The sequence below is a fragment of the Echinops telfairi genome, unplaced genomic scaffold, assembly GCF_000313985.2.
Source record: "Echinops telfairi isolate 266 unplaced genomic scaffold, ASM31398v2 ScPeMD7_7424;HRSCAF=8462, whole genome shotgun sequence".
In the NCBI taxonomy this organism is placed as follows: Eukaryota; Metazoa; Chordata; class Mammalia; order Afrosoricida; family Tenrecidae; genus Echinops; species Echinops telfairi.
In genome coordinates this window covers 57,201,132-57,223,050 of record NW_022111324.1, presented here as the reverse complement: position 1 = coordinate 57,223,050, position 21,919 = coordinate 57,201,132, and the positions used below count along the sequence as shown (strand labels likewise).

The 21,919-nt window shown below is 50.3% G+C and overlaps 1 protein-coding gene across 1 annotated transcript in view; it reads right to left on the bottom strand.

The window, feature by feature from the left end:
- Positions 1-21,919, bottom strand: part of HHAT (hedgehog acyltransferase) — a 417,968-nt gene that overhangs the window by 51,723 nt on the left and 344,326 nt on the right. The window contains exon 11 of the mRNA XM_004700138.2: positions 12,501-12,645. Coding sequence (XP_004700195.1) covers positions 12,501-12,645 — 145 coding nt within the window. The remainder of the gene's footprint in view (positions 1-12,500; positions 12,646-21,919) is intronic.

Below are 21,919 nucleotides of genomic sequence, written 5' to 3'. Positions count from 1 at the left end.
TCCTCCCTGTGCTTCCTGTTTCCATTCCTGCTTCTTTCCTCGCCCCCTAGGGTCAAGGTTGGGCCAGTCTGCGGACAGCAGAGTGCAGCAGAGCAGAGCCCTTACCCACTGTGCCACCAGGGTGACTTCCATTCAGGTGACAGCCTCGGCAATGTGGGAGAGCGTTCTATTCCGCCACACAGGGTGGCTCGGAGTGGGAAGTCCCTCTGCAGGGCACGGCAGGGTGCTGGGTATGGAAGAACCTGGAAAGGAAATCCAGCCAACAGTTGGCACCTGGGCCAGTGCACACACACTCTGATCAAGGAAACCGCTCTTAGACAAAATTGCCTGGGGGGAAATGAAATAAAAATGTGAGATCCCAGGACTCATCCATGTGATAGCCCTGGTTCATGTGCATTGTTAAAAGGATCCCTGATGGAAGTAACCCAGGTGGCACAGTGTTGGAGTACTCGGCTGCTAACCCCTAAACTTCCAGCCTTGGGACCCCTATGTTCTACTGGGCTCCAGGACGATAGGTTTGTTTGGGGCTTGGTGTTTTCACAGCAGCCTTTCACCAAGTCTTTTGTGGGGTCACTGGTGGGTCTGAACCACCAAGGTACTGGCATGCAGCTGAGAGCTCTCACCCCCGTGCCACCAGGACACCTTGGGTGAATGGGTGAACTCCGCTCTGCCCCACGCTGTGTTCTTATTGCCCAGCAGGCCTGTCCGACCCTGATCACTGAGCAAACAGTGTCCCAGGAGTGAAGAGAGAGTCTGCGGATCCTTTTCAGGCTTTGGCACGGAACAGAATGGGCACACTGCCAATTCTGCCAGTCTTTTGGCCCAAGCACTCCTCCGGGCCAGCCAAAATTGAAGGGCAGGGGAAATAGACTCTCCCCCCTGCTCAGGGAGCTATAATCGTGCATTGCAAAGATATTGCTACAGGAAGAAGTAGAAGAAGGTAATCTTTGTAATCTCTGCCAGTGGCATGTTCAAAGGAGACCAAAGGGTGGGGGCATGAAAGTGGTTTCCTCTTCATGGGACCTTGAATCACCCTTTGGGTCTAGGACTGAACTCACTCCGATGGCTCCATTTTCCGTCGAACACATAGGCAGGCCTATAAGGGGAACCATAACCCTAGGGAGATATGCACACCTTAGAATGGCCAGCGCCACAGCTAACAAAAAGGTGGGTGATTTGAACCTACCAGCCGCTCTGTGGGCGACAGATGTGGCCGTCTGCTTCTGTCGCCACCTCAGCCTTGGAAACCCGATGGGGTGGTTCTACTCAGTCCCACAGGTTTGCTAGGATTGGAAATCAACTCAACAGCCATGGGGCTTGCTGGTGTTTTTCCTTTGGGGCTCAAACCACACATTAGTCTGGCAGAACACACAGACCCTGAATCAGAGATGAAGGCCTTCACTTCTGCAGCAGCACGGGAGCCTTGGTACCATTTTCCTAAACCCCAGGGCCCAGCAGGGCACGTGCTGCCGGCACACACAGTGGGTTATAGTGCAGAAGATAAGCCCCAGGCTTAGGAGCGTGTATCGTTTATCATTGGCCTGCCTGACTGTGCCCGAGAGAGAGACATCCTCTTCATCAGCCTGGTCCGTAAACATGCCTGCCCTTTGCTCAGGAGGGCGGGGGAGCTCCATTTCCCAACACTGGCTGCTGTGCACATATTCTTAGAGAGATGGCAGTGTTGTTGCTGGATGCCTTGGCGCTGGGTCTGGTTCACAGCAACCTCGTGTGAAAGGAGAGCCGCTTTGTTGGGTTTCTCATCTCTACGTTTAATGGGAGCTGATCATCAAGTTGTTTACCCCTGGAGTCACTCGGGTGGGAGACCAGCCCAGCATTCACTCACTGTATCCCCAAGGCTCCTTTAGGAAGAGATAGGGACAAAGGCAGGCAGTGCCTCTGTCCCCAGGACACATGGAGACACAGAGAACCCTAGAGAGTTGCCTTCCAACAAAACAAAACAAAACACACACTAACCTTCTGCAACTACAATGTAGACAGACATGTTGCTTTTTGACACTGCTGGATCTCAAACACACACACACACACACACACACACACACACACACACCCCTCATAAAGACCCTAAATGACAGGATAGAACTTCCTCCTGTGAGTTTGAGGTTGTATCTCTTTAAGGGAGTAGAAAGCCTCATCTTTCCCTCACAGAGCAGTTGGGCAGTTTTGAACTGCTAACCATGTGGTGAGCTGTCTAATGCATAACCCACTCCACCACCACCACCAGGGCTCCTGTGGTTGGATGGAAGGGTAAGACAATATAAGGTCTGGCTTCTCACTGGCAGCTCTGCTTCCCTGGGTGCTGGCTTTCCTTTCTACTTGCCTCTTCATTAGTTGTAGAGTCAGCCACGCCAGCCTGCAGTCTGCCACGCCCACAACCCCAAAGGAAAGATACCTTCCCCTTCCCAACATTCCAGCAAGAGCTCTGAAACAATGGGACTGCTCCGACTGAGAGTCCGCTGGAAGAAGTGAACTCCTGAGGGAAAATTCAGGCACTTCCCAGAGGAGGAGGAACCAATGCTGGGCATGGTGGATGCAGCTGTCCCCACATCACCCGCTAGGCCCCTTGAGATAATAAATCATGCACACGTTCATCTGTGACGTTGAAGGATGGCTTCTGTGTCCAGGATGTCTCCTGTTTTAATAAGGCAAGTGTACATCCAGATTGCTATTTTATAAACAAATCTCTTTAGGAAAAAAAGCTATTGTAGTGAAGATCGGGAGGGGGGTGTGCAGTAATAGTAATTGCTCTTTCATATAGTGTTCTCTTATCAGAATTGTTATGTCCTAATAGTGATGGTTATGTCGTGGAATGGTTGGCTAAATAACGGCTCCCTCTGAGATGTCCCCAGACATCTAATTCTCAGAACCTGGGGGGTGGCACCTTAGATACAGCCAGGGAGGCTTTTCACGGCTATCGAGATAAGGGTGTCAAGAGAAGGAGATGATCCAGGTAAGTCCTCGGCAATCATAAGGGTTCTTAGAAGGGGGATGCAGGTATAGGAGGTAGAAGCAAGGTGATCACACTTCCAGACAGGCTGAGAGCAAAGAATCTAAAGGTAACATGGCACTGGCTTTTACAATGGAAGAAGGGGGTGGGTTGTGATTGTTAGGATTCATGATAACTGGGCAGGGCCAGGTTTCTCCCATGATGTGGTTAACTCAGTGATGCAATCTTCTGTAAAGCAGCCAAGCAGTTGGGGGGAGAATAGACCTCCTCAATCTGGTCACAGCAGGCATCCTCAAATTACAGCCTGCGGGCCACATATGGCCCACCGAGGACATTTATCTGGCCCGCTGGGTGTTTTTGCCCCACTTGTTTTTTTACTTCAAAATAAGATATGTGCAGTGTCCATAGGAATTTGTTCATAGTTTTTTTTAAACTATAGTCTGGCCCTCCAGTGGGTCTGGGGGACAGTGAACTGGGCCCGTTTAAAAAGTTTGAGGACCCCTTGGTCACAGCCTTGATATGATTGACCGGATTTTCATTCAAGGTGTGGCCTACTCTTGGTATAAATGGACGGTGTGTGCAAGCAAGCTGACTTCTATTGCTGGATTTGGATCCTGTATCTGGTTTGACAATCTCCTGTTATATTGCCAGCCAATCCTGGGAGCCATCAGGCTGCTGACCTTGGCTTCTTCAGCCAATCTCGGATTCATTCAGCTCTGCATCCACCAGCTTGTGGTCTTCCTGCTTCATCCTCTGGTTTCCTGTTCAGCAGACCCGGCAGCCACAGGAGTTGGGAGGAGCCTGCAGCGTACATCTGATCCTCAGACTTGAATAAGACTATAGACTTACCCACTTCTGCAACTGTAAGTGACTCCCAAGGACCTAGCATAGCACACAGGTCTGAGCCAAGGGATGCAGATGGGTCCGGACGCTGAGAAGGGCCACAGAAAACAGGTTCTCCCTCTGGAGCCTCCACAAAGAACCAGTTCTGCCCACACCTGGGTTTGAGCCCAGGGAGATGGATGCTGTAGTCCTCCGCTCCTGAGCTTCGAGACAATCCATTTTGGCCAGTTTAAGTCACCAGGCTGGTAGTTATGTGTTACAGCAAACAGATGAAAACACCCAGGACAGCATAGGGTAAGCGAGCGGCCTGAGCCAGCCAGTGAACTTGCAAGCAAGAGCAAATGTGACCGTTAAAGAATTCCTCCCCAAAGCTCAGACATCTGGGGCAAACCCTCTTGCTGCATTTTTCTTTCTGCTACCAAATGTTACACAATCCTCTATTAAATATTCTTATCAGCTTTTAAAAACATGCTTTGTAGTGGTTTGACGAGACACTCTGATGCTGATGCAGGTGACAGGAACCAGAATACTGCTCTCATCTCCAACTCGAGCCTCACAGTAAACATGCATCAAGGGCCTCGGCCCTGCCCATGACTCGGCGGCCAACGCTGCACAGTTGGGACAGCACTACCTCAGCACCCATGGGTAAACTGCAAGGTAGGAGCCATGATAAGTGGTAAAACAAATTAATGATAAAAATCCCAGGGCATACGGTGTATCTCAGAACCACACACTCACTGCAGTCGCACATGATTCCTGGGCTTGCCTCCTGGAGTACAGACTGGGGAAAGTGGCTGGAGATGTCCTCCTATATATTTAGCACCTGTCACCTGGTGAGCAGTGTATAATTTATATGTATATATCATTGTTGTTAGGTGTCAATGAGTCAGTTTGATTCACAAAGAAATACTGCCTGGTCCTGTGCCATCCTCACTATATGTACGTGTGTATATACATATATATGTGTACACAGATGTATACGTATACACATACATCTATACACACACACACACACACACACATGCACATAAACATGTACACAGACTTCCAAAAGAACAAGTGGGTCTGGCTTGGGGGAGGTAAAGCCAGAATGTTTTCTGGAGGTGAAGATGATGAAACTGCTTCTCCCACACTTGGGCCTGTTATCAGAGAGACCAGTCCCTGGAGAAGATATCAGGGTAAAGCAAGGGGCAGAGGAAAAGGAGAAGACCCTTGATGAGGTGGACCGACACAGTGACTGCAACCATGGGCTCGAACATAACACTTACTGTGGAAATGGTGCCCAAGCGGCGGTGTTTCCTTCTGCCGTGCTCAGGGTGGCTAGGAGTTGGGACCAACTGACAACAACAACGGTAACTCAGAACAAAGAGTAGTATATTTAAACATTTACTTTCTATTACCGTACTTGGAATATATGTTTGAATATCAACTCACAAATACATAACTGGGGGCAGAGGAGGTAAGGGCTAATGAGAGGTTGGTGGTGACCTAAACAGAGAGATTTCAAATATGGCCTGTTAATAAATATCAATCAGTAAAGATGGAACACTATTTCACTTAGATTTGATCAAGTGTGTCTGAGCCTTGCTAAGGCGTCGTGCATGCTCAAGGGTTAAGTGCTCAACTGCTAACAGGGAGGGAATGGCTCAAACTCATTCAGTGATGCCAAGGGAGAAAGAGCTGGCAAGTGGCTCCAATAAAGATTCTCTCCCACTGGCATCCATGCCAACTCCTAGTGACCCCAATGAAACAAAAACTCACTGCCATAGAGCCAATGCCTATTCACAGTGAGCTTATAGGACGGAGTCGACTGCCCAGATGAGTCCCCAAGGCTGCGACTCTTTGTGCAGAAAGCTAGAAAGCCCTGCCTTTCTCCCTGGGAGTGGCTGGTGGTTTCAAACTGCTGAGCTTGCAGCTAGCAGGCCATTGCATGACCACTATGCCACCAGGGTTCCTCAGGGACCCGGTAGAACAGGATCACCCTGTCCCTGTGAGTTTCCAAGACCACCAGCTCAGTGGCTGGTGGTTTTGAACTTCAAAGCAATCTGAGCTGCCCAATGCATGGCCGCTATGGGGGCAGCTCTTCTCTGTCCCACGGGGTGGACTCCACAGCTCCTAGCAACCCAAACGAGCCTCCCTGGTCCTCACTTGATATTCTATTTAAAGATCTTTCAGAATGTTCTCGTGTTCCTGAACCTCTTCTCAATGTGAATATACAGAAACTCCGAGTTAGCAGGGAACATTTTTGGAAGACATCAGCAGAAGTGAGAATTAAATGCACTCGGTTCAAACTCCTTTCTAGATGTTAAACTTCTCCTCAGTAAAGGGACCCTGGCAGCACAGTGGTTAAAGCATGCATCCACTAATCAAAAGGTCAGCAGTTCAAAGCCACCAGTTTACAGACTTGGAAACATTTGAGAACAATTCTATTCTGTCCTACAGGGTCACTAGGAGTAGGACTTGACCTCAGAGCACCTAGCGACAAATAAATCGTGGTTTCTGAAGGTCTTGAAACTCAACCTCTCAGAATGGTCAGAAATGGACTTGTTTTTGTTGTTAATTGTCCACAGCAACTAACTCATGCCAACCCCATGTCCAAGAGAACAACAAGTTGCCCAGCCCTTTGGATCGTCATGGTCACGGGAATGTCTGAACTCACAGCTTCGTGCCTTCAGCCTAGAAGGCCATCGTTCAGCGCTTTGTCAATGTTCTGTCCGTAGGGGTTTCCAGGGCTGATTTTCTGAAGTAGGTCGCTGGCCCGTTCTTCCTAGTCTGTCTTAATCCGGAAGCTCTGCTGAAACCTGCCTGCCATGAGTGCCCCTCCGGTGTTCTAAATCTCCGGGGCATCACTTCCTGCCTCACAGCAACAAGCAGGCCGCCACTATACAGCAAGCTGACGGATCAGTGGAGGGTCATTGTGCAGCTTAATCTGTATCCACATATGAACCCCATTTCCAGTACAAGCCCCTGCTCCCCAAGCTCTTCTAGAACATGCCAAGGATCCAATAAGGCAGAAGCTGAGCCAATCAGAGAAATGGAAATGCCACCTTCCAGGTAAGGGATAGTGAAGCCAGTGAAACACAGTAATCACCGAGAGTTGTCTCGGATACATGAACACCTGCCCTCTGTCTTCTTGCATCAAAACGAAATGTTAGTCCCACCAATTTAAGAAGACATGAAGGGAGTGAGTTTCTATTTATTAACAACCCTCCAGAAATTCCGGGGCAATATTCCCAGTTCAGGTTAAATGAAATGCCTGTCCAAAGCCATTTGAATAAGGAGAAAAGAAACTGTCCAGACAAGTCATCCTGAGAAAAACAACTTTCTCCCCTCTCAGCTAGAAATAGCAAGCAAACACGGCAGTGAAAGTTCTGCCTTGCATGAAAAGGTAACTAGCCTCATTTCTCTTTGTAGTCTGGAGGGAAAGGCATCCAATTCTCCTCGCCTTGGCCAAGGGCCAGTCCAGGAGCTAAGTCCTGAGGTGGAGTTTGCCAAACTAGATGAGGTAACAAAATAAGAGAAAATAAACATGTGGATTTACGTGCATAAGTACGTGCAAATGACAATTCAGGTAGGGCCATGTCTGGTGGACTCCGTGTCTCCAACAAGCTTCAGCAGTCCTCAAGGGATGCAAACAGTTAAAGTGCTCAGCTGCTAACCAATGTGGGCAATTCACACCCACCCGGGGTACCCTGGGAGGCTTGGTTGGTGATCCCTTTCTGAAAGATCAGTCACTGCCAATCCTATGAGCCCAGTTCTACTTGGACACACATGTGGCCAAGACAAGTCAGAATTGACTGCAAGGCAACTGCTTACCAAGCTCTGATTGCTACAAACCCCTAGTCTCTAGGGCAGGACCAGTGACATCATCTCTTGGGAGGTGATGGGGTCCCTCTCTCACGAAATCTATACCTGCCCTTGCTGGAAGAAGATGGCATGTTCATAAAGAACGCCATCAAAGAGAAACAATAATCCTCTCAGCTCCCACCTCCCCTGCAACTCATCTCCAACATACCCCACCCCCGGGGGGATACTTTCTGCCCATCACCCCAGGGCCACTGAGCACAGGAGGGAGCTTAGGCAACAGCTCATGTATGGAATCTGGCTGCCCGCATTTGGAGTCACAAGTCATTTTTATTTTCGAGTTACAGAGCCATCATCAATGACTTGTTCAAGAAACTAACCTACGTTTCCACGTAAAGATGTCAGGTAGACGTGAAAAATGTCATCCCTTCCATCAACACATGCTTTCAAGAGCTAGTAGGTCATGCAGAAAGCGACCTTCACTTGCCTCTGCAGAGCTCAGTGCAGCCAATCCTTCCTAGGGCAGGAATAGGGGGCCGGGCACTAACATCCCCCTCAAACCCATGAAGCCAAGGCTCAAAAAACCCACAAACCTCACTGCCATTGAGTTGATTATAAGTCATAGTGAGATATCCCTTACAGCCCCGGTTAATATGAGTGGCCATAGCCTTTCCCATGATCAGCACAGAATCCCCTCACGCTCACTATAGGTGCTGACCCAACGGGAAGTCACCTTCCATGGACTCAGTGTCCACTCCTGGCTACCCTATGGGGCAGGTAGAACTGTCCCTGTGGGTTTCTGAGACGGTCACTGTGTACAGGAGTAGAACGCCTTGCCATTCTTCTGAGGAGCAGCTGGTGGGCCTTGTGGATCAGCACGTAACTACTACACCATCAGGGCTCCTACACCTTTCCATTATGAAGCTCTGAAATCTGAAGGCTGAGCTCAAAGGTACAGATTCCAACACTTGCTCCACTGCACCATCATGTGAGGAGATGGTCTCAGGGATGCAGGTTCGAACGTGTGGCTGAAGGAAGAACCCAGAGAGAACCAGGAGTTCAAAGTGGTGATGTTCTCAGCAGCAACTTCCTTCACACACAGGTTGACGATCATCTGTCTGAAACCTTTGGGACTAGATGAATTCGAGAATTCAGATTTCTTTGGATTTTAGAAAGCTGCTATATTTACTACCCCCAGTGGAGTGTAAAGCAAGACCTTTAAATGAATTTTCTTTGGGGCCAGAATATTCATTAGTATGAATACTCATCCTTATCCTCTATCAGATCAAGTTGAATTTTACCACTGAAACTAAAAGCAACCTCGCTGGCTTCCTGGCCACCCTAGGAGACGGGGAAACTGTCCCTGGGAGTGTCCAAGGCTGTCCCTCTCTACAGGAGTAGAAATCCCCACCGCTCTCCCTAAAGGAGCATGAAAACAAATCCAGAGTTCTGAGAACGGGGGATCTGGCACCAACAAGTTCACTTTCCTCCAAGACATATCTGAACTCAATCATTCAGGGCCCGAGACCCACAACAGGGAAACGACAAATGCCACAAACCCAGCAGACATTCTCTGCCGCGTGAGGCCCGGTGCCACAGAGTAGAACTGCCCTGCACGGTTTTCTAGACTAACTCTCGTGGGGAGACCATCTGAGATACAGCCGGGTTCCTTTATTGAATCCCTGATACAGAAAATGTCTTCAAAGTTGAGCTGGTCTGACCTAAGAACGCAGCCAAGAAAGGATCCGAAAAAACCAAACATCAAACCTACTGCCGTGGAGTTGATTCAGGTACATGGCAACCCTCTGGGTGTGAGTAGAACCGCCCCACAGAGTTCCCCAGGCTGTAATCTTTATGGAAGTAGCCTGCCATATACACCTTTGTTCAGTGGAGTGGCCGGTGAGTTCAAAACACTGGTCCGAACAGCCCAACACTCAACCAACTGCACCACTGGAGTACCTTAGACTCCATAGGGCCTTGGAGAAAAGAAAAAAAAGAATGATGGAATATATGTACGAATATGTCAAATACAATTGATGTATGGATTGTAACAGAGTTGTAAGAGTCCAATAAAATGATTATAAAACAAAAAAAAAATAAAGTGTCGAAGTCCTTGTGAGCATGGTAGCTGACTCCAAGGAGGGTGCAATATTTTTGGTATATCCAACCCGATACCACCTAAAACTAAAAACCAAACTCACTGCCATTACATCAGTTCTGAGTCATATTGATGCTAAAGGACAGAGTAGAGCTGCCCCTATGGATTTCCAAGGTTGTCAATCTTCAGAGAAGCAGAAAGTCTCATCTTTCTTCCATGGAGTAACTGGTGGGTTTGAACTGCTGACTGTATGCTTAGCAGGCCAACGGGTAACAACTCTGCTATATAGAAGTACATGTCCATTAACAGCAGACCAGATTTCTCCATGCCCCGGCCCCTTGTGAATCTCACGCCTTTCAGAAGCAAGACCACCACCTAGAAGCTGCTACTCGTTATTCTGCTCCCAGAAAGGCCAGCGCTCCCCGGATCTGCCTCTAGTCCTCTGCTCAATGACCTTGCCTGCCAGTGTGACATCTTTGACTCCCACATTGGAGTCATTATTCCCACGCTTCTCCCCAATTCCAACTCATTTTCCAACCGCCTCTTGGTCATCTCCACCCAGAGGCCTCATATGCCCCTCCTCTTCTGCTGCTGTGGCGGGACGACTGGTGACTGCGAGCTTCTCCTTTGTCTCTGCCTTGCAGTGAGGATGGTCGGACGACTGGCTCTGGCCAACAGGATAAGCAGAAATGCTGCTTGTCACTTCTGGGGGAGGCAAGATTATGGAGACTATGGAGAATCCAAATAGACACCTTCCAGGTTCTAGAATCACTGCTTGGATCCAGGCAAGTTGTGACAAGAATAGAACTTGTATGGTTACAATGTATTACGATTCTGGGGTCATCTGACACACGGATTGCTGCTGTGGTCGGGTGTTGGTGATGTTGGCTCCAGACCATGGTGACACCATGTGACAGAGCTGAACTGCTAAGGAGAACTTCCCAGGCTGTCATCTTTCTGCAAGTCAGTCACCAGGTCCTTCTTCCACAGAGCAGCTAGGCAGTCTGACCAGGCAGGAACCTTTTGGTTAGTAGCATAGGGCTTACCTGTGGTGCTACCAGAGCTAGGATATTAATGATCTCAAAACCAGAGGCTTCAGAAAGTGGATGGAAAATGGCATTAATCTTTTCATTCTGTGATTGTTCACGAAATGTTTGACGCCCATCATACATCTGCCTTCTCCACTTGGCAAACTTGTATACATCCCTTAAAACCCCAGTTCCAATGCCACCTCCTCTGTGATGCCTGGCTTGCACGAGAGTCAGTGACTCCACCTGGTGATCTTGACACTTTGCTCCCACACCTGGTGCAGCACTTGCCTGAATCTACTGGCACATACCTGTCAGCATGTGGGTTTTGTGTGTGTGCGTGCACATGTGCATCCCATTTGTTGTGCCTTTTAAGAGCAAAGGCCCAGTACGTCTTATTTGCTGAGTCAAAGATCAGAGTTTTCTCACTCATACGACAAGCAAACCCGAAGTCATCGTTTTTTCCCCCAAGTCAGTGTTCTTGGCATTTATGCAAGAGGAAAGAGGCACAGACAGTCCCAGCTGCCCAGCTCCGGGTGCTTTTGCAACTTTGTATCCACTGTGCCCCATTACTTCCTATCTCTACTGAAGGCTCCACTTAGAAAGCAGATGGTCATTTCAGGAACAACCAGCTAGAACATTTCTCAAAAAGCAAGATCAAAGAGGAGAGGGGGTTTGTGTAGTGACGAGATTGGAGTAGAACAAAGTTCTCTCCGTTCCTTTGAGCCTGGCTCACTCGGTTGGTGGTGGTTTAGGGATCGTGCAGCTGTGTCTGTATCTATTATTTCTGGTGTGAAAGAGCTGAAGTGGAAGTAAGGCTGCCCCTTCAGGAACCCAGATGTGGCTATGATAGGCCAGCTATGCCAAGCCAGGTCACCCCACTTGGCAAATCTGCCCAAACCTAAAGCATAAATAAAGCCATGGCACTGGCCCGGGAAACAAGACAAGACCTCTTCTTTTAAAAACTAAAGTACCTGGCTAATTCTCCGACTTCTTTTAAGGACCTGATGTAACTCTTAGACCCAGGCCAAGGGCAATGGTGATCATAAAGCAATGATGATCAAGTAGTAATGCAATTGTTCCCACTCCCATACAAACATTTGGCCTCTGGTAGGTGTGATTTGGACTTAGTTCACTTATTGTCTATTATACATAACGCTGGCCACCAGTATTACTATCTCTGAGTTCAGACCACAACATCTATGGGGGGGGGGGGCTTGCAGCTGTGGGAGAGCAGGAGGGGGCTCTAGGGCACATTTGTAAGGAGGGCATGAGGCTGGTGGGAGAATCCTCACCTTCCAGGCAGAGACCCAGGTTCAATTCCAAGAACACTATACCTTGTCACAACTATCATCCCTTTGCCAGCAGAAGTTTCTAGAAGACAATGAACTGGACATCCAAGCCTGGAGGTATACTTCTGAAAGTCACTCCCTTGAAACCACATGTAGCGCAATGGTCTGATCCACAACCCAGCATGGGATGGCCCAGGTCCAGCAAGGTTTCAGTCCATTGTGCCCATGCCCTGAGTCAGGGGTCAACTTGACAGCAGCTAACAACCCCCGGGGGCCTGCTTCTAATAGGACGTTCAGAGTGATACATGGACCAAGGTCAGAATTCACAGTATATATACAGTTGGGATCTATAGGTGGGCAGTAAGAAACATTCACTCACAAAAAACTCAGTGCCATCAAATCAATACCAACTGCAGACCATACTTGGGAAACACGACATTCATTGAAAACGACTCTGTCAGAAAACTTACCTTGTACGAAGATCCTAGTCCAGTAGGTCTTCCCAACTTGGTTTCCCCCGAGAAACACCAGGTTGGACAGGATCAGCATCGAGGTGGCGCACGACGCAAGGGCCGCGTGGCAGCGGCGGCGAGCTTTTGGGGAGAGAAACCGGACCTGCAGAGGAAAATGACGGGAGGCATCTCATTACAGGAGTGGGAAACTGAGATGTTGGCCAAGTCCTTTTTCCAGACTGTCAGCACACTGTCACCTGACAGCTCCCCTGGGAGTCTGGGCCAGGGTCATTACAAAACCCACTGCCATTGAGTCTGTGCCAACTCATGGCAGCTCTATAGAACAGGGTAGAACTGCCCCTCTGGGGTTCCCAGACTGCAACTCTTTATAGGAATAGAACGCCTCGTCTTTCTCCCACGGAGGGGCTGGTGGTTTCAAACTGCTGACCTTGCTGATGGCAGCCCAACACTCACCCACTATGCCACCAGGGTGCCTCAAGTCACGACAAGGGGGCTTCAAACAGTTCTTGGGAAAAAGGAATCAAAAGATCATGGCATCTTTTCACAAAGAGTTTGAGGGCCCCCACATTTAAACAACTCAACCTTCCATTCCAGCAGCAGGTTCATTCTGGTCTGAAGAAAGGAATCCCCCACAAGTGACCCTCCTTCTGCCAAAGGGCACTTGCCTCTGACCTGTGTGATCCGAGTACAGAAGCTAGTGAAGGCTAATGCCCTCTCCTCTCCAGTTGAAATGTCTCTTGCCTGCATTTCTATAGGTGCCAGAAGCAGGTTTTTTTATTTTTGTTTGTTTTTTAAATGGCTTCCCATGATATCTAGCATGGCGCCAAGAGGTGAGGTCAAGAGCGGAGTGATCTTTTTTCTGGGCCACTGACTTGGCTTTGGAAGCACACCATCCACTCTGTGATGCTGGCTCATTGATGGCACATAAAGGAGACCTGGTGGTGGAACATCGAGCCCTGGTGGTGTAGTGGGGAGAGGTTGAGCTATGAACAGCAAGGTCAGCCGTTTGAAACCACCAGCAGCTCTGTGGGAGAAAGAAGAGACATTTTACTCCCATCAAGAGTGACAGTCTCAGAAGCCCACGGGAGCAGTTCTGCCCTGTCCTGTAGGGTCGCCATGGGTCAGAATGGTCTGGGGGGCAGGGAGTTTGGTAGTAGCATGGTTAAGCACTTGGCTGCTACTGGCATGCTTGGCAGTTGGAACCCACCTATTGGCTCTTCATGAACAAGACCTGGCGAGCTGCTTCTGCACAGATCACAGCCCAGGGGACCCCCTGGGGGCAGGTCTGCTCTGTCACATGGGGTCAGTATGAGCTGGGCCATGCTAATGGCACCCAGCACTCACAGTATCAGGAGGGACCCCACGAGGCGAGCGCAGAAGACGCAGCATGAATCAAACCATCCTGGAGCCCAGACAGGGAGCCCCCAGAAGCACAGAGAACAGCAGCGTCTCCCAGAGCCAGAAACACGCCGGAGTCACGAGACTGACGTGTGCTCATCCACCCAAGCTTGCCATTGCCCTTGGCTCCTTCTCTCTGGAAAGTCTCTCAGGGTGTCGTGCCACAAACAAGCCCTTTATTTCCCAGCCCTGACCTGACAGGCGGTCACAGTGCCGGGCTTGGGGCCTGTGAGTGCCACTAGCACAGGCACAGGGACCATCCCTCAGAACGGTGGGCGTGTTCAGAAGGAGGACTCCGTGCAGAGCTATGACCAAGCGTATGAAACCCTGGGGTGTCAGGAAAACACCTCAGCTGAATCCAAAGACACAGAAAAGAGGGAGGAAAAGGCCTAGAGATGTTCCCTGTTCTTCAAACCTACACATCCCTGGGGCCAAATCCACGCTGACTCGGATGGTACAAATGGTTCACAGGCTCAGCTGCTGGCTGAAACGTTAGAGGTTCAAGCCCAGCCAGAGGCAGTTCTGAAGAAAGGCCTGGTGATCCCCTTCTGATGAATCAGCTATTGAGAACCCTGAGATGTGCAGGGACACTCAGGACTGCTGTGAGTTGGTGTGGACAGCCACTGGTCGCAGTGGAAATGACCGGTAGGATTCTGGACGGTCCAACAGCAAGAACTGATGTCCTTTTGAGTGGCAAGAAAGACTACATTGAGAGTAAGCTTCCCACAGAAGGCACACTTACTTAGAGCAAGCCTACTGGGGACCATCTGTGGATACTTTGTAGGTCTTAATCAGTATGCCCCTTCCCCATCTGTCCAGCCCCGAGTCTGCCTTGTGCATTTAGATGTAGCTGCTTGGGGGGACTACTAGAAGGATGTGGGGGTGTGGACCACATTCCTGATGCTGTCTGGGTAGTGACACAAAAATGACCCTGGGGCCTGCAGGGATCGTGTAGGAGGTGGGCTGGCATCACAGAGGGAGGGTCACCAAGCAGTGGTGTCTTGAAGTTGTGTCAACCATCCCCTAGAGGGGTAAGCTCCATTGCCCTTCTCCCTCTCAGTCAGGGCTCAGGTGGATGAATGGGCAGCTGGGCCATCAGTGGCCAGAGAGGAGGATCTCCACCTTGGCCAATGGGGAGGGGAGGAGCTACGAGGAGGAGTAAGGGAAGGCTTGGAGGGGTGGGGGGAGTGACGCTCAGCCTTGCAGTGGCTACCTGGCTACTTCCACCATGGGTGTGGGGACAGTTTGCCAGCTGGCCCCAGGCATGATGAGTGACACCAGGAGTGTCAATTCCTGGTGACGCCACTGCTAGCTCATACCATGCATCTCCTCATCCAGAGTTCTCTTCTCCATCCCTGCGGAGGGTGGCTTTGCTAAGAGCAAACTGGGGAGTGTGACCTTCTCACGCACCCAACGGCTATGGGGCTCTGATGGAGTTGTCTATCTGGCTGTGCTTATTCTGAAAAGCTCTTCAATGGTACTGACATACAGACCAGGTCCAGGCCAGTGGGCAAGATGACCTCTGGTCTCTCCCCCAGGTCTAGGAGGCCAGGAGTGTGTCCAGGGGCATGCTGGGAAACAGGGCAGAGCAGGGACAGCTTCATCCCACAAAGGCTGGTGATGAAAGTGGTAGGGGCCGAGGCAGGCTGGTGGATCAGCACCCCTGACCTCTGAGACTCAGGGCCAGGCATCCAGCAGGCCCTGAACTTGAAAACAGGAAGTTACTCTCTAGAGAATATTGACTTCATTACTAGCAACCCTGGGGCGGGGGCTAGTGGGGGAAGGGAAGCAGCTACGTGGAGGAAGCAAGGAGATAGGGCAAAGGGAAAATAAAATTTTTAAATAGTAATAAATTAAAAATGAAGGTGTGACTGAGCACAGTAAAAGAAAAAGGAACTATGGCTTGCCGTCATAGGCATACACGTGTCCAAAGGCCTGTCTCCAGGTAGGCTGCTGTTGTCAAGTGGGCTCTCACTCACAGCTACCCTCTGTACAAGAGTGGAGCGCCGCCCTGTCATGAGCCATCCTCACGCATCAGCACAGCCACTGTGTCAGTCTCTCTCATCGAAGCCCTTCCTCTTTCCCATCGCGCCTCCACTTTAGCAAGCATGATGTCCTCTGCCAGGGACTGGCCTCTCCTGACCACCTGTCCAGAGTATGTGAGACAAAGCCTTGCCACGCTTGCCTCGACGAAGCACTCAGTTGGACTTCTTCCAAGACAGATTGGCTTGTCCTCTGAGCAGGCCAGGGTGCTTTCAATACCCTGCCAGCACCACCATTCAAAAGCATCAATTCTTCTTGGGTCTGACTCAATGCCCAATGTCCATGTGTATGTGAGGCAATGGAAAAGACCATGGCTTGGGTCAGGGGCACCTTAATCCTCAAAGTAATATCCTTGCTTTTCAATATTCTCAAGAGGGCTTGTGCGGTAGATTGAGTCAATACAACTTCTCTTTGAATCGCCTGACTTCCTCGAGCATTGACTGTGGTTCCAAGTCGGGTCCTAGGAGCAGGTATAGGGGCCATAAGCAACACGATTGCTTTTTAAGGGATCCAAAGAAGCATATACTTTATTCAGAAAGCAATTCTAGCCCCACCAGTTTCCTTCCACCTTCCACTCTGTGGGGGGAATTCAAATGCCTTGTATACTCTCTCCCTTACTAGTGCCAACCACAGAGGGGGCACTTTGATTAAGCTCAGAATGCCTCCTCTTTACCAGGCAATTATTATAATGATTACATAGACAACAGAGATAGACTGAGAGGGGAGCACTAGTTATCAGGTTGGTAGGCAGGGGCCATGGTACCAGGTTGAGGAAAAGGGATGGGTTGTAACTGGTGGCCTAGCTGAAGACAGGGCCATTGAGAGAGAGGGAGAGTGTGCCCTGGAGACACGAGGTTCCTGCTTCTCCCCCTGGAAGCCCTGAACACTACAGATCGGCCCTGGATTCTCCCATCAGCCCAGCATCTTCTGTAGTTACACAATTCAATAAATTCTTAATTCTGCTGGCGGCCTAAACCATAGCCACCGTGAAACAGGAAGGAGGTCACCTAAAATCAGAAATCCAAGGGCTAGCAAGAGTTGATTGTCTTTCTCTCCTTTTAAGTAAGCAGCAGTGCTCAAGCCACAGCGTGTGAGGATCGATAAGCTAGAGACGCAAAGGACAAACCGAAGGTCCCGCCCCCCATCCCCAAGTAATTCTCGGTGCTTCCCCTGGATGAGTGGGTGGGCGACAAGAAAGATCATGATGCATGAAATCCAGAGAACACCCAAAGACACATATTTAACTAACAGCCGTAGCCTTTCCACCGACAAAACGAGCCTTGCCGATAAGCAGAGAAATTGGCAGGGCGCTGTCATTTCCTTCGAGATTCAGTGGGAGGACAGTCAGGAAAGGGTAGACAAAGGGTGTCAATGGCGACTCAAGGGATGGCGGGTGTCCAGCCAGAGGCCCCTCCAAAGAAAGGCCTGGCGATGGAATGCTGAGAAATCATGAGTGACAACGTCATGAGCACTGCTCCACTCCAACACACAGGGGTCACCTTGAGCAAGGGCCGCTTGATGACGGCTGACGTGGCTAATCCACAAGCGGGTCACGGTTGAACAGCAACTGGGATCCAAGTCTTCACTGCAGCCATCTCTTCTCTCTGCCTTCCCTGAGCCTACTGTAGAGGTGACCACCGTGACATTAGGAACCCTTCCCTCTGCTTTGGGGACCATCTGGTCTTTCAGCCAATCCTTATGGGAACTCTCATGGTAAGCGTCACGATTAAGTTGGGGAGATGCCACCTGGGCAAGGCTGGAGGGTGTATTCCCTGAATCCTGTTCTAGCCATAAACTTGACTTTCGCAATCTCTCGGGCTGAAGGGCCAGAGCCCCCACTTTAAACACTGTGTTTCTTGGACACTCACTCCTCTCAACATCTACAGCCATTACTGCCATCACTCCTGTGGCCCTTCCTGCTAGGATGCTGGTTGGCCAGGAGCTGGGACCATGCCTCTTCGCTGGTCACTATCCTCAAGGCTGCAATGCTTGAAATTGCCTGGGTAGGAGGACACTTGTGTTGGGAAGTATACACATCATTAAGCAAACACCAGGGCAAAAAAATAAAAAGGTTATCAGGTATGAAAAAGAAAAATTTTCAGCGATCATAGAAGACCATGGGCCAACAAACCTTGATTTTCATGAACATTAACGTGTGTGTGTGTGTGTGTGTGTGTGTGTGCGCGCGCGCGCGCATTTTTAAAGGAGTCCTGGTGGCATAGTGGTTACACATTGGGCAGCTCACCTCAAGGTCAGCGGTTGGAATCCACCAGGTGATCCAAGGGAAAAGACGGGGCTTCCTACTCCATAAACAGCTCCTGTCTCGTAAACTCCCCGGAAGTTCTACTCTCCCTTCCAGGGTTGCTTTAATGCTGACACAGATGAGTAGCATGGACTCCATGGTAGTGCGAGTGGCTTGGTTTTGGAATGACTGAGAGGTGCTTGTGGGCCAGGGCTAGGGAAACACACGGACAGAACTTGCTGCAATGTGCAGGGGCGTTCTTTCAATGCCCGATGGCCATCGGGTCCTAAGGAGAAGGTGTGGGCTGCTTTCTTCCATGTTCATCATGGCAAAGATTTCCTCACGAGCCAGAATCCACTTAACAGTGGTGGGTTTGGTGCTTGGGTTTACTCTGTGACTCACAAAGCTATATCCCAGGACAGGGAGAGCTTACTTTATAGCATACCATCACACTGCCCCCCCTCTAACCCCTATGCACAAACACAAACCTACTGCCACCGAGTCTATTCCAATTCACAGCGACCCTAGAGAGGGCTGCCAAGACTAAATCTTCATGGGAGCAGGCAGCCTCGGTCTTCTCCCCCAGAGCGGTTGGTAGGTTCGAACGGCCAGTTGTGTAGCTCACTGCTTATCCTAGAGCTCTACCAGGGTCCCTTCCCACCCGGCATCCTGCAAGGAGGGAGTGCAGAGAAGCCTCCTCTGTGCATAGCCACGAACAGGCAGGTGCAGCCACCAATATACGCCTCCCACCTTCTGGGCCCCAGGCACTCAGAAGGAAGAGGAAGAAAAGGTCATACTTCTGTGTTACAAAAAACGGAGGTGGGGTGAGCCAGAAGGAATCCCTTTGTTCTCATATAAGTGACCTTTTACCTCCCTGGTTTAGAGGACACACAGGTGGGGTGGGGCAGTCTCTCTCCAGGTGAATGTCAACATAACCCACCAGCCAGGTCCAAGGGCAGTGTTGAACCTTTGGCTGGGGCATGGCGAGCCCCTCACAATGCCCAGAAACAGGGGTGCCTGGGACAGCCTTCTAAGCCTTTTGGTGCTATACACTGTCCCCTATTAAAAAAATAAAAATAACAACAAAGGGAGGTCGCATGTGGGAATGTCAGGAATCCACATAACGGTGACTTTAAAAGTCCTTCTGTGCCAGCGACTTCTAAAGGCAAGCAACGTCATCCAAACAATTAAGACCTTGGGTCTCATCTAAACCTTCCCGCTGGCTCTACCTGTTTATTCAGATCTCCATGGCAACGCCTCCATTTGGTACCCACATCCAGTCTCTGGAAATCACAGGACTGACTAGACCCATGAGCTTGGGCCTGGGAGTGGGGGGTGTTTGTGGAATCTGGGTCAGGGGTCAGGACTGAGGCACAGGACAGAGGCAGGGCCGGGCGGCAGATGGCACCAAGGGGCTGAAGGCTCCCAGCTCGACGGGCCCTCGCAGCTTGGCGGGCTCCACGGAGGGGCTGAGACGGAGGAGAGGGCAGGCCGAGCATCTGGGCGAGCAGATGGGCCGGAGGGATGGCTGCTGGAGACTGTGACAAAGGCTTGGCAAGTGGGACCCGAAGCGGTTTATTTTTAAGTGGGGGAGAAGCTAAAAACGGAAACTGAGTGGGCGGGAGCAGCTGGCCACCCTTCTTCCTTATAATGGTGGAAGTGCTTGACTGTCCGATAACCACCACCAACCTGAGGCTGAGGGGCGCACCAGCCGCACATCACACCGCGATGGCTGCTGGGAAAGAGAAGGGAGGCCTGAGCCCGACGCTGAGGACAGGGAAGACGCAACTGCAGTCTTTCCAGGGCCTCTTCCCCAGCCCTTCCTTCCAGCTCTGTCCTGCCTGCCAAGACCCGGCACCTCTGCCCTCCTTTCGCAAGAGAACTCAGTCCTTTGCAAGCTGATGGTTTGGCTGATGCTCTTGTTGAACACAGTAGGGCATACACCAACTCAACAATTTCTACCCGGACAATTCAGTGACCTCGATACCTCGCTTTGGGTGTGCGACCACTCGCGCCCTCATTTTCTGAATGGGCTGCCTCCACTCAGGTATTGCCTCTGCCCTCCGAGGTTCCTGTCTCCTCTTCCTGAGTCCAGTGGTCGCGTTATCACTTGGATCCTAAGAAGACAATTCTTAGGGAGCACTGTGGTCAAGGCACTACTGTTTGCTTTTAAGAAACCTTCAAGGGGTATTTCTGGTTTAAGGGCTAAAGATGAAATCCGGGCAATAGTTTCCCGGGTTCATCCAACCTCAATGGCTCCAGGAAGTCTGGAATTTATTTGGTCTCTTTGAGTTGGAATTCTGTTTGCTGTCTGTCTGCATTGTTACCAGTTTCTCGCTCCTCTCTCTCATGTTCCTACAGCTTGTTAAGTTCCTGAAGGATGAGGTATCACTCAAAAATGCCACCCCCACCCCAATCTACCCACACACTGCAGGTGCTCAGAATGCCCCACTCCCAGCCTCTCCGTTTGCCCATCCATTCCAGAATCTCCTGCACTCCCTTCTTGTTCTCCACCACCCTGCAGCCAATCCAAAGGAACACACGAGGCACTCAGAATGACCCGCCTCCTGCCCATGTATGCCCTGAGTGGAAGGCATTGCCACAAAAGGAAAACACCAGGCTGGTCAGTGCAAGTTACATTGTCCAGGCTCTGTTTGTTGTTGAGATCGAAGCAATGCATGACCCCAAGAGAGGGAACCGTGGGCCTACAGAGAGGAAGGCCAAGCTGGGGAGATGCTGGGCCCCACTACAGCTGGTTTTGGGGCTCCACAATCTGAGATGCCCTGCTGCAGGTGTCAGAATTCAGTATCCACATCCATGCTGCACAGGAAACAATTTCAGAGAACTTCTACACAACTAGGAGTCCCTGGGTGGTGCCAACGATTAACACACTCAGCCGCTAACCAACAGGCTGCAGTAGGAATCCACTCAAAGGCACATGGGGAAGGAAGGTTGGATTATAGTCCTTCAGAGAAACACCAGTCACTGAAAACCCTCCAGAACACATGGAGTCGATCTGGATGCAGATGCCAACATACTCCATCCATGTCATCGAGTCGATGCTGACCCGTAGTGACGCTTTAGGACAGGGCAGAACCGCCCCTGTGGGTTTCCAAGACTCTTAACACTTTCTGGGAGTAGGAAGCCTCATCTTTCTCTCTTGGAATGGCTAGTGGTTTAAAACTGCTGACCTCGAGGTTAGCAGCACAGCATCTAACCCACTATGCAATCAGGGCTCCCTTGGTACATATGAGGTAATGCTAAATACTGCCAAATATTGGTCATACCAATTAACAAAGGAAACAACTTGTCCTAGAACTTGAGCCATGTTCTAGATGCCCAGGGGCTGGATGAATGTACTGGAATGACCGGCAGTGCTGTGGTACCCTATTCCCCACCCCCTGCCGCTGTAGCCCTGCCTCCAGTCAGTGCAGCTCGGCCTTGGACTTGGTGAAGCCTTCTTCTAACTGGCATCTCCTACTCTGGTCTTACTCCCTCCAGTTCATTCTCCACTCACCGTACCGTCAAAGTCCCTCCACATTACAGTATTTTGAAGATATTTTATTGCTTAAGGAGCCCAGGTAGTGCGGTGGGTTAAATGTTGGGCTGCCAGCTACAAGGCTAGCGGTTCAAACACACCAGCCACTCAGTAGGGGAAAGATGAGGCTTTCTGCTCCCATAAAGATTTGGTTTTGCTCTGTCTTGTTTTTGTGCATGTTGTTGTCTCCCCAGA